The 15,324-nt window shown below is 35.1% G+C and overlaps 2 protein-coding genes across 4 annotated transcripts in view; one reads left to right on the top strand and one right to left on the bottom strand.

Annotated features, from left to right (window-relative positions):
- Positions 1-901: 901 nt before the first annotated feature.
- Positions 902-5,904, top strand: LOC149417323 (uncharacterized). Of its 3 annotated transcripts, XM_089640216.1 has the most exons (7): positions 959-1,132; positions 1,211-1,277; positions 2,084-2,224; positions 2,748-2,924; positions 3,251-3,488; positions 3,573-3,785; positions 3,875-5,904. In XM_089640216.1, the coding sequence occupies exons 1-7, from the start codon at positions 1,080-1,082 to the stop codon at positions 4,618-4,620; spliced, it is 1,635 nt and encodes a 544-aa protein (XP_089496342.1). In that variant the 5' UTR covers positions 959-1,079; the 3' UTR covers positions 4,621-5,904. The 3 variants fall into 3 exon arrangements, with proteins under 3 accessions (XP_089496341.1, XP_089496340.1, XP_089496342.1); XM_089640215.1 differs by lacking the exon at positions 959-1,132 and adding an exon at positions 902-948 and having other exon boundaries at positions 1,227-1,277; positions 3,251-3,785; XM_089640214.1 differs by having other exon boundaries at positions 954-1,033; positions 1,227-1,277; positions 3,251-3,785.
- Positions 5,905-5,936: 32 nt separating this feature from the next.
- flr (actin-interacting protein 1 flr) overlaps positions 5,937-15,324 on the bottom strand; it is a 37,779-nt gene continuing 28,391 nt past the window's right edge. Inside the window, exons 9-12 of the mRNA XM_089640213.1 lie at positions 13,971-14,090; positions 12,005-12,160; positions 10,319-10,469; positions 5,937-8,580 (exon numbers count right to left, since the gene is read on the bottom strand). Coding sequence (XP_089496339.1) covers positions 8,471-8,580; positions 10,319-10,469; positions 12,005-12,160; positions 13,971-14,090 — 537 coding nt within the window. The 3' untranslated portion in view covers positions 5,937-8,470. The remainder of the gene's footprint in view (positions 8,581-10,318; positions 10,470-12,004; positions 12,161-13,970; positions 14,091-15,324) is intronic.

Raw genomic sequence — 15,324 nt, 5'->3', positions numbered from 1 at the left:
AAATGTGAGTGTAAATATTCCCAATCAGACACTGATAGGCATACTTTAAAATGTAAAGGTCACAAAATTATAATCATTGAAGAAAAATGAAAATATTATTTCCAATACCCATTATTTTCTAGATAGCGTTAATGGTGAAAAATCATGCAAGTCAAAAATTTACATTTATAATTCAATGCCACATTTACACTATTTACAAAAAAATGACCAGCAATAATTATCCATATTTTGTTGTGGATCAAAATAACCTCAAGCCACTCACCACAGCTAGTGAGGTGATCGGTTTATTTATGCCAGTGAGCCAGGCCAACACTTAATCAAATCGGCCTCTTAACTTCTGAGATTCTCCAAAAAATATAGGCATTTAAAAAATTATTATTGATTAAACAAAACACTAAAAAAATATTTCTATAATGTAAAGTAAGAAAACACCTTTAGGTACCTACCTAAAAATAAGTACCTACCTATCATCTTTTGATCACATTAACAATTATTATTTTTTTAACTATATACATATTTAAAAAATTGGTAGGTGGACCCAGTTTGTACAATCTTTTCTATTTCCAAATTTAGAAAGTAAACTTCTGGATAGATTTTGCAAAGTAGTCGATCTCCCTCTTTTGGGAACGATTCCGCCAAGAGTAGTGAAACAAAACAACGAACGCGCGTCGGAGCCGAAAAAAACATGGCTAACGCAGACGAAATACGCCGTAGTGTATGGCGGGATTTTCGTATATGAATAATCGTAAGAAAAAAATAGTGAATCTCTCCGTAGATTCGCATGTTTTGTCTAATATGTTGTTAGAGAAAGCATTGCGGAACACCTGTGTTTTGTAGGATACCCTACAAACGTTGTCAAATGCGTTTTTCACGTGCATGTCATTGAATTTATTTATAATACACAGCTCCAGGCTAGAAATAGGTGCACTTCGGGTTCTCCAGGCATTGGTAAAAATAAATCAGCCTGGATTTATTTATCTGACTCTTTACTAGTAAAACAAAATTGTCAACTGCAAGTCAGCAAATATTTACGGTATTTCATAATATTGTAAAACGTTATTACAAATTAAACAGTTAACATGGAAGTGAATGAGCACGGCCGCGACGATGTTATTTGTTTTAATGTTTTCAAGTAATAATATTACATTACTATCTCATTGTGACAGAGATATGTGTTTTAAAATAAGTTGAGAGCATTGTTGAAAAGCAGTTTTTTGCCCTTACAGATGGAAAACGAATCATCTCAGCAATTTTGTCTAAGATGGCATAATCATCAGGTGTGTATTTACGAAATATTTACTAAATTTATTTTCATACATTATTTAATTTGTAATAATAATAAGAGGTTGTATGCTTATTTATTTCCTGATAAATTAACTGAGATTTTTATGTTATTTGAGCTGTTATTAGATTGAAAATTATGTATTATGTATCTATTTTGACATTTTGCTGTACTTGCGTGTTTGAAAATCGCGCGACTTTCGAGCATATAAGTTAAAGTTTCTCTAAATTCTTTGTTTGATCTGCCTTGGTACGAAATTAATACGTGATATAAAATTTATTTATCATTTTGCATAAAACGTGGCTCTTTAGAAAATCATTCACATTTTTTCTCAATTCAATGTTCTGAAATGGGATGTGAAAAAGCGCGCTGCATTCATTGATTAATTTCGTAATAATTTATACTTCATTGGTAATATAGCCAGGCAAACCAAGAAAATAGTTACTTTATGATTAAATGCTGCGTATTAGATTAGTATAATTGAGGTTTTATTTCAATACTTTATTTTAATATTATATTTATACAAAACTTTGTAGATGTCAAAAATATTAAATAGAATATTCTAAAATAAATAAAGAAAACTTAAAACCCCCATCTATATACTGCCACCACGGAGTGCCACAGTGTTACCTACAAAAATAAACCACTCTTGTTACCTACCTATTGATTTAAAAACCTGTTTTTTTGTTTGTTGTTCACAGTAATATCAGTAATAAAAATAATATTCTACAATTACATAAGTAGGTCATTTAATTGATTTATTCATACAATAAATAATATTATTATTATTTCCTATGACAGAGCAGTGTATTGGGGGGGCTGCCCGCCCTCTTAGACTCGGGGAGATTAACCGATGTGACCCTCTGCGCCGGGGGCAGGTCCCTTAGGGCCCACCGCATTGTTCTGTCCACCTGCAGCCCTTACTTCATGGACATCTTCAAGGTTTGTAGAAGGCCCTTCATTCGTTCGTTCTGGGAAGCAAAAAGGTATGAGGGATGGGTAGTACTCCGGGGTGCAGTGTGTCAAAGAGTGATGTATGCATGAATTCATTTCCCCTAATGCAGTGCATGGCGATGAGTTGAGAGAGTTCGGCTGGAGAGGTCGAAGAGTTTCCCTCAAGCAGCATCTCCCGATCTGGCCCAACTCGCAGTTGGTGGGAAGACGCATGCGCCGCCAAGACCCGGACAAACCTCACTCCATGAACCCCTCCAAAATCACCAAACGTAGCAAACCACATGGGGTGACCCAGCAGAGGTGTTGTTTGTCCAATGAATGGTTCCTGGAGCGGTGGTACCCATACTCGCCTCTAAAATTGAAGTATGTGTCGCCGTGAACATTGAACCTATGCATGAAATTTCTGTTGCTAGTCTGCCATTGTCCTTATTTAAACAAGAAATATATTTATTGTAAAAATGTTATTTAAATTAGGGTGAATGTTTTGTAATGTTTGTTTTATTGTGTCCAGGAACTGCCGTCCAGCCAGCAGCCGGTGATTGTAGTACTCGGAGGCGGCTGGGCAGAGTTGTGCTGTCTGGTGGCCTTCATGTACGCCGGGGAGGTCACTCTACCGCGATCCTTGCTGCCCGGCCTCCTCAAGCTGGCCGCAGCGCTTCGCATCACTGGTCTCACCGATCTCAATGGGGTGGGTGCTTCTATATTATGTTTGCATTAACTGCTGTTTATAACATCATATTATGTGACTGATGACCAAGATGGACGCCGATTGTTATAAACAGGTAAATGTAATTTCTAATTTTTCAACTTATTCCTTTGTCAGTAGGCCAGTCCCTTTAATGAAGTTCACCAGTGTTGTCATTAGGTTTTCCGATTTCTTTTGGTTCCACAATATGACTCCCCAAGTATCTGAGCATTCTCACCATTAAGGCAGAACATTGCCACCATATATGATTAGTTATTTACTTGATATTGTTGACATGATGCTTATGTTTTATTTGTTCACATTTTCAGAATATACCAGAGGTGCCACCGCAAACTGAATTTGAAGACTCATTCAATTCGAAGTTTGAGACCAATTACTCGGCTGATGAATCGACACTGAACCGACAGAACGACAGTGCTAGCAGCACTGAGAACCTCACCTCCCCTTTCCAAAAGTCTTTCGAGACTCACCTGGCTGCCAAGAGCATGGAGCCTCTTCAGGCTTTCAAGAGCGAACCACACACTCCTCTCAGTGAACCGTACCAAGGTATACAAATACTCGACAACCTCACACTTACACACCACAGAGAAAAAATATTTTCAGTAAAAGAAGAATTATTGTTTGATACAGATAAAATAGAATATGGAACAAGAAATCTATCCTTGCGGGATGGGAAGAGAATTGGGAAAGGCAACGAGAATAAGAGATACCTCAACCCGGTCCTCAATGAAATCGAACCCAAGAATAGAAAAATTGATAAAATTGTCGAGAATCTGAAATGTAATCAGCGAAAGAGCCACGAAATACACTCACCAGTAAGTAGGGGCAAAACTCAACTAACAGGTGAGTTCTTCAATTCTCTAACAATGTCATTAATAATTAACAACAACACTGTGATTATTGCATTATATTATATTGATAATTGTTTTCAGACCTCCAGAAGAGTATCCTGAATCTTTCCTCATCTAACATGGAACAACTGGAAAGGATAAATTCTGCACAAAAGCTCTCTTCCCCCGACGTACTGCCGATGAGCAAAGCTGCTGATATTTTTGCTGGGAGTAACATATTCATGGAAACGGATCCTGATAACATTACAGGCTGTGACCTATCAACTGACAATGTTCCCAACACAATCAAAACAGAGACAGACTCTAGCCCGGAGATCATCCCGGACTTGAAATACATACCCCTCTCACCGGGCATTCAGTCCATCGGAATTCATTCCCCGACTAATACAAAGTTATACGCCACATGTTATGTGTGTCACAAACAGTTGAGCAATCAATACAACCTCAGGGTTCATTTGGAGACTCACCAGAATGCTAGACACGCCTGCGTGGCTTGCAGCCATGTCTCACGCAGCAGGGACGCTCTGAGGAAACACGTCTCTTATCGTCATCCCCAACTAAACGCTTCCCACAGCGTCGGAAGACCTTGCAAGGCCAATGCCAATCAGAACACACCAAACACCCTTCAAACACCTCCGAGTGTATCTAACATCTTTAACTTCCCAAGTCCCGCTATAGACGCCAGTGAATCTATTGATCTGAGTGCAAACACCAACACGAGACATTTGAGTGGGGTGGACATTACGAGTCGCTCGATTGTTTCTGCAGACAATAATAATTCTCTCAGTAATAGTGCCAAAATGTTAACAGACAAACAGAATAATTGATTAAACTCATTGATAACCAAATTCTAAGTGCATGTTTTTAAAGTTTTCTCCATTTGCAAACATAACTGAATTATTTTTTTGATTTGTTGTTAGCGTGATAATTTAACAATATGTTTTAGTAATACATTACATACACTCACAGCACTTTAAAAAAGCTATTCTAGGAGATTAGACATAAAAAATACTATTATTATGTATTATGATTCTCCTCAATCAAATAACTATATTTTATACAAATGATTTACAATTTACACTAAAAAAATATACACAATTTACAAATTATCCTAATTGGGATTTCCGATGCGAGAAGAAATGCGTTCAAAAGACATAGTTAGTACAATTTTATCACTGTTATGGTACAATTTTTATAATTATTTAAATATAAAAAAGAAAAATCTAAATGACCATTTCATAATATATTATGTAACGGAAGGTCCAAATAAAGCTTTTGGTTTTTCTGTTCATTCTTTTTACTTGTGACTGAAAAAATTAAAAACAGCAATTTTACAGAATCCAGATCTCAATAAAGTATATTTAAATGAATTAAATATAAATTATTCTGTTGTCCGATGATTCAAGGTTAAACAGGGTGACTCTAGTCATTATATATTTATTATTCAATGAGATTGTATAGGGATATTAATTATTAGATTAAGTACATAATTGAAATGTAAATACTATTACTTGTATTATTGTTATATTGATTGTTATTTAGTTTTAGGAATGTTACATGTTTCTGTGATACACCGGGCGATATTGCCTTGAAACTTCTAACTTCGCATTACATAATTATTTAAAATAAAAACAACGATGCTTTCAGATTTTCTTTTATTTTGTATTCAAACACATTTTTTACATGCATGTATTTATGACAGTTGGATATAAATTTGTAAAAACTAATTCATGATGTTGTGTATAAAACGTATCAAAAGTTGTCCTGGCAGGTCTCACGATGAAATGCTTTGGGTTAAATAGTGCGGTTATGAATGCCTTACAAAAATACTCATTACTGAAAACACTATCTTCAAAGGTCCTACAGATTATTGTTGAAGCCCTTAATTGACATAAAATATATTTTTTATTTGACATAAGTACAAAAAAAAGGAACTAGATAATTGAAGAACATTAATTCAATTGCTATACATACTTCACAATGCGTTCATTAATATGATTTATCCAAAAGAAAGAGCTTTTCGTTAATTTATTAGCCATGAACGAAAAAAAAAAATACTCAAATCATTGAAGACAATATTAGCGACTCCCAAACAAATGTATTCGGGAAAGATACAAAGATAGCAGTCAATAAAAAAAATGCATTAAGAAAATGTTGAAGGTTCTTAGTTAAAGTCTGATACAGTTAAATGTAAACCGAAGGGGATAGAGTCGAATTAGCTCAGTGGCAGAGCAAAACCCCGCCCCGGCAAGACTGAGGTTGTGGGTTCAATTCCTAGATGCAAAGGAATTTTTTCCGTTTCAAATTTTTGTTTGAGATTCATTAATATTTTCTTCAATGATAAGATATTACAATTTGAAGTTTTACTCATTAAGGTATTCCAATACTATAAAAATATTGTCATTTTTTAACACTTAGTATTATAATGGACATTGGTTGATTCAAATGTTACTGAAAAAAAGTAAGGTTTAACATTTCCTGTAAAATGAAGTAGAAAATTTAAGTAGAAGCAGGTTGACGATATTTCAAAGCACTAAAGTAGTTAATAAAATAAATAACTAATTAATAAATGGTAAAAAATAAATATATTACGTTTTACATAATCAAAGACTCACTTCGTGTTAAAAAATTAAACTAAGCCGTTCAAAATACAGACTACAAATTACTAAACAAAGTTAATAGCCAATAAAAATAACAAGCATAATTCAAGAAAATATTATTTGAGAGTACGTTTTCAAATGAAAAAAATATTATTAAATAAGGTAAAGAAAAATCAGTTTTCTTAACTGCATATTATGTGTAAATAAATTTGTTTGAAAAATACATATTGAGAAGAGATCTGCTAAATTAGATTATATTGTAATTAAAATGTCTTTATTTGCATTTTATATAATTTAATAAATGTATAGTTATAATCACTTCTTTGGTGACCTGTCTAGACCCCACGAATACAATTGGCAAGTGTTGAATCACTTTTATTATAAATAAAACCGTAACTGGATAAGCTGGAAGGTATTTAGGGTAAAAAAATTCATCTACCTACGCCATTTACAGATGAAATTATAGCTAAAGAAGTTTGGGTTCAATTGTCATACTTTTATTTCAGACACGCATAAAAATAGCATTATAGATTTAATCCAATTAAGAATTCCTATTAATTTCAGATTTTAGCAAATCAAATATGAATTGTATAAGATTATCTATTGTTATTGATTGCAAGGTCTTTGTTCCATGCGGTTAAACAAGTATTCAATACTTGTGTACTCACTTCGCAAACAACTTGTCGTGTAAAGTCACCACTGAAATATCAAGAGCCGGGTCGCTATCAATCATTGTTGAATTATCGAAAAGTCAAAACTAGAATGGACGGCATATAATATCCTGTTTGTTGGCCGTTTTGTTCCTAGCATTGATCTAAAACAAAAGCAATGTTGCAAAATGTTTGACAAGTGACACCAGACGACGTGAGTGGGAATAACTTCATCGGGCTAGTCTTAGGAAACTGGCGTCGTTAACGAGTTTACAATATGACAGTAATGTGTGCCTGTGAACCAACCTCCCCAGAGATGATTGGCGATAGTCACTAAGATAACTTGAATCATTGAGTATAGTGTACTTGCATATATCCCTGTGGAAGGGTTAAACAGTACGTAATGCAGAAGTCTCCTTACAGCGATCGAGAGTTTTTACCACTCAATCTTGTGATCAGAATCTTTTGACTGGCTTATTTGTTAACTCAGGTCGTTCCTTAAAATACCCTTCACAAAGCATCTTCACATACAAGTTCGTATAAAAAAAAAGATAGTTCTGCATTTATATGCTGACCAATTTCAATGTTAAATTTGTTTTTAATTTTTTATGTGAATACCGCGCAAGAAACTGCTCGCAACTGTCTGGAGCCAGTGAGACAATGGCACCCCCAATTGTATGTTATGTTGTGAGGTGTAAAATAAATTTAATCCACCAGTGTAAATGAGACAGAGTGAAATTTTCTAAATAATTCTATCTGTTCATTCATAATACTGCAAAGTTTCTTCGACTCATGTTAATAAAAAATAGGTAAAATATTCAGTCATTATTCTATTTTCACAAAGCCATAAAATACATAGATTGGTCGCCACATTACCAAAAATGACAAATAAAAAAAACACTTGAAACCACCACTGGTATAGAATTTATCTTCTATGTTAGTAAAGTTAACAGAAATGATTTCATAAGGGACAAAAAAAACAACTATACTACATATAAGCTCCCAAACTTTGGAGCCAATGAGACTAGGGCATCCCCAATTGTGGTATGTTGTGAGGCTGAAGGTAGTGGCAGGAGATGAGGAGGAGGAAGGTGGGAAGTAAATTTTTCAACATTGCAATTTTTTTCATTACTTCATAACTATTACTGACATAGAGAAAATAATATACCATTAGGATGAGTTATTTTTTTTTGTCATTTCGTAACAGGCGGCCAAAATACGAAATCAAAGTCGATGCACCTCGTGAATTCTAACATTACAAATCTCACAAAGCAAACACGATGAAGCGGATATAAACGGAAGTCATTCAACACAAAATCATATTCATAATAATCGATTAAAGATTATAATATATTATAGTTAATAAAATAATTAATATTTGTAAACTATAAGGTTAGCGTAGTGAGGTTAGGCTTTGTGGACACTTCTTATGCCAACGGAACGTTCCATAATTTGGTGTTACAGTCTTGTCCCACAGATACGATGGTCTCGTTGTCTACCCACTCGAGGTCTGTGATTTGGCTCTGAGGATGAGCGTCTGAAAATAAATAAAAACACATTAGAGAAATGATTCATTCAAATAACAATAGATTAGTGGTTGTGCAATGTTTTGGCTGTGCCAAGCTGTGCACTTCAATGTTGAAATTTCACATGTAAATAATACCCAACTGTGAAGGAGAACAAACTATACTTTGATCACTAGATAGGTACATAGATGATATTTTTCGTATCAAAATCAATCTTATTTCGTTTTGGGAGGCGGGTGTATGAGTACAGCTGCTCTGGGAACCATTAATTGGATCATCAACACCTCTGTCACAGGTCATTCGAGTGGATTACTATGTTTGGTGACTAAGCAGGAGTGCCCGGGTCTTGGTGGTGGGTCAGATCGGGAGGGGCTGGTTTAGAGAGACACTTTTGAATACTCCAGCCGGCCTCTCTACATCCATTGCCTTGCACCGCAGTGGGACGAATGTAATCATACGTCTGTCACTCCTGGATACATTGATTCCTACCCATCCCTCATATTTAGCACATTATTAGCACATGGTGACTTGCAAGGACTTAAGAATTGTGTACGAAATTCGCTTAACATTTCACGCTCATATTGAAAAGATCTGTAAATCAGCCACAAAGATGTTGGGTTTTGTCATACACAATTCAAAAGACTTGACCAACCTTGCAGTTATAAGGCTGCTTTACTTTAGCTTAGTGCGTAGCATTCTCGAGAGTGGATCTCAGGTATGGGGGCCAGAGGACACCATGTACTAATGGTCGAGAAGATACTAGTAGAAGTTTTTACGATACCTCTACATGAGAGAGTTTGGTTATTACCCATGGCTGTTTCCAACAGCATTTATCTCGGGAATGCTGGGTGTATGCAGCCTTAGTTCCAGAAGGGATGTTGCATTACTCCTGATGGCGTATAAGCTTCTAAACAGTTTAGTATCAATACCAGACATTCTGGCTAAAATAGGATTCTATGTCCCGGATAATTTTGCGTGAGGCCGCCAACACAGGCTTTTGATTCTTCCTAGGTGCAGAACTAACTTACCAATGGTGATGCCCTTGAGAAGAATCACTAGGTTAATTGACTGCCTCGCAGGAAATGTGGATATTTTCCACATGTCCTACAATGTATTTAAACGTGAAATATTATTCAAGACTTAACATTGTAAACCTAAATTTGAAACATTTTTTTTTGTCCCACTTGTAAAATGTATTTGTTATTCACTTTTTGTCATCTTTAATTACCGATATTGCAATGTACTGGTATATACTGTTTTTGCAAATAAATAAATTTTTTCTCCTATCCTTCAGAAACCATCACCAAAGATGACATAGGCCCTGAGGGAAACTATGTTCCTTAGGGCCTATTGTAATGGAGCTATTGTAAAAAAAAAAAAAACGGTGTATAGAAATTAATATTCTGTACATACTTCCTGAGATGATTCTACGGAAATTTCATATTGGAACTTGATGCAATTTTTAAGAGAAATAAGTTTTTTGTGTTTCGAAACGTAAATAATATATTTTAAAATACTTGCGTATTTTTACCAAATAAAGAAAAAACAGCAAAAAAATTGAGTTATACCATTTTTCACGGCCGTCATTATCAAAATGTCCAATTCGGGGGTAATCCACAACCTCACATTTGAATTTACTAAAATTTGTTCTTAAATCAGTGTTGCCATAGTAGAGAATATTTATAGTTCTCATATTTTATTAAATTTCTACTCTTGTGTAGGTGTATGTTTGTGTTGTTGGCAGCTTACTTTTGATGAGCAGGTGCTTGGCGGGTAGGGCCAGGTTCCACACAATAAGGTTGGTATCCAGAGAGCCGCTGGCTACGCGGGACGAGTCGCTGGACCAGGCCACGCAGTTTACGCGGGCCGTATGGTAGCCCCATTCCTTATTGTGGGCCAACTGGAACATAACACAGTATACGTCATTACACACATCTCTGAGCAAAGTTATCACATGCTTTATTTTATCATATAAATAAATTATTTTACTAATGAAAAAAATGTTTCTGTTCTATTGAACATGGGATGTATGATTAGTTTTGATATTATAAACTTCGAGAAGAGTCTGCCAAAGGGTTAAAACACACAAAAATATATATTATAGAAGAGTACAAATAAGTAGAGGAATAGTCTTACCGTCTTAATTTCCAAGAAGCATTAAAAAGAGGAAAAGCAAAGTGTTAAATAAGTGGGATTAATAGGGTGCAAGTGACATCTAAAGGATACATTAGCAATACGTATGTATATTATGTGAGACTATCTATGCATATATGTAATATTACTTCAATTGTTAATTTATGAAAGGGAACACAATTAGATGCTAATTAAATGTTATGTATTGAAAAATGAAGAATTCTAACAAATAATAACTATTTTCTTGAGTTATAATTATCGCGACGATAACTCTAAAACCAAAAAACAAGTGGAACTGATAAATGTTCGATTTACAGGGAATCGATTTATTAAAGTACCTACCTGTTCTCATGTTAAATGCCATATTTTGCTCAAGACCATAGAAATGATTTTTTTGTTATTTTTCAGATAAAAATGAGTTTATTTATCAACCCAAGCATTAGTTCTTTCATAGATGAAAGTAGTTATTTCATAGAAGAAAGTAGTTATTTCATAGAAGAAAGTAGTTATTTCATAGATGAAAGTAGTTATTTCATAGATGAAAGTAGTTATTTCATAGAAGAAAGTAGTTATTTCATAGATGAAAGTAGTTATTTCATAGAAGAAAGTAGTTATTTCATAGATGAAAGTAGTTATTTCATAGAAGAAAGTAGTTATTTCATAGAAGAAAGTAGTTATTTCATAGAAGAAAGTAGTTATTTCATAGATGAAAGTAGTGGAACCCCGTGAATTCGATACCGGATTAAAAAAAACGAGCAATTCGAAACCCAAAATTTTTTTTCCTACAAAATGTTTTTAATTTGAAATTCATTAATTCACAGTTTGAAATTTATTTTGGCACATGCATGAAAATTTTTGACGTAATTAAAAAAAAAAAAGATTTTTGCGATACATAAAGACAAATGCCGCTTAAAATGTAGATTTACGCAGATATACATTTTCCTAATAAAATCGTAAATGTCGTAAATCTAAATCTGATGGGCCGTCCGGGCCGGTAATCGGCTGCAATTTTTGATGTATATTTGAATATGTCTCTTTTTATTAATTTACTCAGAATAACTGAATTTGATAGACTGGCCTGCGTCAGTAAAGGGCATCGAAAATTCGATTTATATGGGAACTCGATTTTCCACAAAGCGACCGAGGAACTCCATTATACACAAAGTATTATTTTTCATAAAATTTCAAATCAACTGTGTTCTACTGTGTCATTAACACTATCTATTTCAATGTGAAGTTACCGTGGATCATACTTTTAACCAGAATTATGAATAAGCTATGTTGAAGATGAGATGATTGTACCTTGTATTCTTCTCCGTAGAGGATGACCTTGCGGTTGGCGTCACAGGCCACCAGGTACTTCCCGTCGGGGCTGTACTTGCAGTCTGTTACAGGACCGAGGTGCTCCAGCTCTATCCCTGGAACCAGGGTGTTGCCTTCCAGGTTGTAGATGTGGACCTGCAATATAAACACATAGTAATATATTAAATAAATAATTATTCATACATTTGTTATATTAAAAATAAGTACCCGAGAGGTCAATGGTCGTATACCCATTTTACAGGAAGCCACTTCTTGTTTCTCAAAATTGGTTTACATCTAAATGAATTGTGACATAGGACTAATTTTTGTAAAGTGATTTCCACAAGGAAGCCGCTTGGGGAAGAAAGTTTTTTTAAAATCTCTAGATAGATAATGAAATTACCAACGAAATGAGTATATAACTCTGGTTCGGTATTTTTTGACATAGGACTATATGACCTCTCCTGGGTATAGAAATCTTCCATTGACTAATTCATTTGCAAAGTACATAGCGTGTAATATCGTCCACACTAGAAGTTCATCTGAGTTGTGGAGCACATTTTTTAAATTTTTTAAAGAGAAACCTAGCAAAAGGCTATACATTCCTACTTGAAAATTAATCACTTTATTTTAGTTTAAAGCTGCATAATATTGTCATCGTTGGGTGCATAATTCTACCAATGAGAAAAAAATTAAATTTATCAGGAAAGTGAAAAAACTAACTTTTAAGCAGGGAAACTCCTAAGTTTTAAATCTTTTAAATTAGTAAATAAGGGACACACTTGTGCCACCTTTAGGGCAGTATACAGAGGGACACACTTGTGCCACCTTTAGAGCAGTATACAGAGGGACACACTTGTGCCACCTTTAGAGCAGTATACAGAGGGACACACTTGTGCCACCTTTAGGGCAGTATACAGAGGGACACACTTGTGCCACCTTTAGAGCAGTATACAGAGGGACACACTTGTGCCACCTTTAGGGCAGTATACAGAGGGACACACTTGTGCCACCTTTAGAGCAGTATACAGAGGGACACACTTGTGCCACCTTTAGAGCAGTATACAGAGGGACACACTTGTGCCACCTTTAGGGCAGTATACAGAGGGACACACTTGTGCCACCTTTAGAGGAGTATACAGAGGGACACACTTGTGCCACCTTTAGGGCAGTATACAGAGGGACACACTTGTGCCATCTTTAGGGCAGTATACAGATGGACACACTTGTGCCACCTTTAGGGCAGTATACAGAGAATAAAGAACAACAGACAAGTGTAAGAGCGACAGAGCGCATGCTAAATGGGCTAGAACCAAAAGGTAATAAGTCAGTGGCAACATTGGTTTCCATTCAAATCTATATGGAGGGCATTACTAGTTATCTTTATTCAATGACAGTACAGCAACTACACTAAAAACGCTGAAAAAAACTTATTCTCTAAAAAATATTATTCTCATACTGACCGGAAACCAAAAATCCAGTCTACGTGCAGTGCTTGCCGATTATTGCCAATGGAAAATGTTTTAACGAGATATCAGTGCGCCTTAAATTTTATAGCTCTATGATCATTCCACATATTATTTAGTTGTGAATGTTATAAAGAATGCACGGTTGTATTGCATTAATTCACAAATTAATTTTTTTTTTATTAGAGATCATGGTCTAGCCACTCTGTTATAACCTCACTTCTGTGTTGTTTGCGTCGTTTATGAGAAGAAGCAAGAGGTTACAACTGATCTATGAGTTGTATGCCTAAATAATAATAATAATGTTTGTTTATTTCAGCTAAGCGTACATCTAAATAAATTATAGGATATTAAGTTTTAACATATTTGGCACTTGTACTATGACTTTGGTGGTTTGAGGGAAATTCTCCATCTATGATGCAGGGTGCAGTGTGTAAAACCACATTTTAATTTTACTAGCGCTTCGACAGTCTACGGATACACAGAAATGACACACATACCTTATTATCAAGGGTGCCCCCGATGGCGACATGGCTGGTGTGCTGGTTGAAGGAGACGGAGCTGGGTTCATAGTCCACAGGCACCGAGTACACTTTCTTATCATCCACCAACACAATTAACTGCAAACAAAATTATAACATAGGTACCATAATATTGATTAATCCAATTTGACAGTTAGTAGTAGGAATCATGCTCATGCAAACTCTGGCAGGATAAAATGATAGTATCCAACACAGCCACCATCTTGCGCTGGAAACTGAAAGTAACAAGCAAATTTACAGACAGATCAAGTGGCAAATAGTCGAGTTAAAGCAGGACTTCGCTATGCACAGTAAATAATGTAGAATAATTGTAAGTATGATTAAGTTTTTGGCATAGAGGTATTTAGTAAATGAAAGTTTAATTAAATCGGTTGGGATTATGAATGCTTCAGTGATTTTAATTGGTAATTTTGCACAAAAGGAGATTTTAATGAATAAGTATGTATTCACGTGAAATCTACATTTAATGAATTAATTCATATAATTTGATCAGTCAGTGGCCGAGTTGGAATCGCGTTTGGGTCCCCATCCAGGCGTGGTGTTTTTAATTCCTAGGCTGGTAAGTCCTCTATCAAAAACAAGCCTCCTTTTCCGTTTACTGTGGTGATAGGAGATTTTAAAATATTGTCAGGTTATTCTTAACCCAGGAATGTTTGTCTTTCTTTTAGAAAAAAAAAAATATATATATTATGCAGATGTCTTTTGAAATTTCGGTTAGGGCTATTAGATTTTGTTTTAGTTTTTGTTAACTATCAAACTGTCAATCTGCGTTTGAGCCAATTTAAAAAGCATAGCATAAATATATATATATGTAAACATATCAAAACCGGAGTGTTCACACCATAGATAATAGAAACAGAGAGATATTTGATATGGCATGGAAGCGAGTCGACTATCGCCGAACTGCAGGAACTATCAAAACCAAAGGCGGGGCTAATGAAAGTTATGCGTTTGATGTGTAGGTAGATACAAAGTTAGGGCGCCAGTGTGCATACAATATGTTTGTAATAATCAACAGTCACATTTCGAACAGTGAGATTCTGGGACAAATCAACCTATTTGTGCCGGAGTCTCACATTCGAGGACATCGCAACAATTTGCATTGCAATACATACTAAATATTATGTCAACGATACTTTTACAACAAATTAGTTAATGTAACCTGCAATATTGTAATAGTAGTAGTACTGTAAACAGCAGACTTTACATAATGTTGATTACTGCAACTTAACAGGCCGCAACTCTCATGCGCTCTGGCGGAATGAAAACATACTATCAAACACGGCTACCATCTTGATATGATTGACCAGAT

Source organism: Hesperophylax consimilis, chromosome 15 (genome assembly GCF_061612785.1).
Source record: "Hesperophylax consimilis isolate HC1 chromosome 15, BYU_Hcon_1.0, whole genome shotgun sequence".
In the NCBI taxonomy this organism is placed as follows: domain Eukaryota; kingdom Metazoa; phylum Arthropoda; class Insecta; order Trichoptera; family Limnephilidae; genus Hesperophylax; species Hesperophylax consimilis.
This window is presented reverse-complemented; position numbering and strand designations above follow the sequence as displayed.

Bases quoted from the DNA above. Each gene is read 5' to 3' on its own strand.
- LOC149417323 (XM_089640215.1), top strand. From the start codon at position 1,227: ATGGAAAACGAATCATCTCAGCAATTTTGTCTAAGATGGCATAATCAT. The intron at 2,925-3,250 runs GTGGGTGCTTCT...TCACATTTTCAG, and splicing joins GTCTCACCGATCTCAATGGG to AATATACCAGAGGTGCCACC. The intron at 3,786-3,874 runs GTGAGTTCTTCA...AATTGTTTTCAG, and splicing joins GGGCAAAACTCAACTAACAG to ACCTCCAGAAGAGTATCCTG.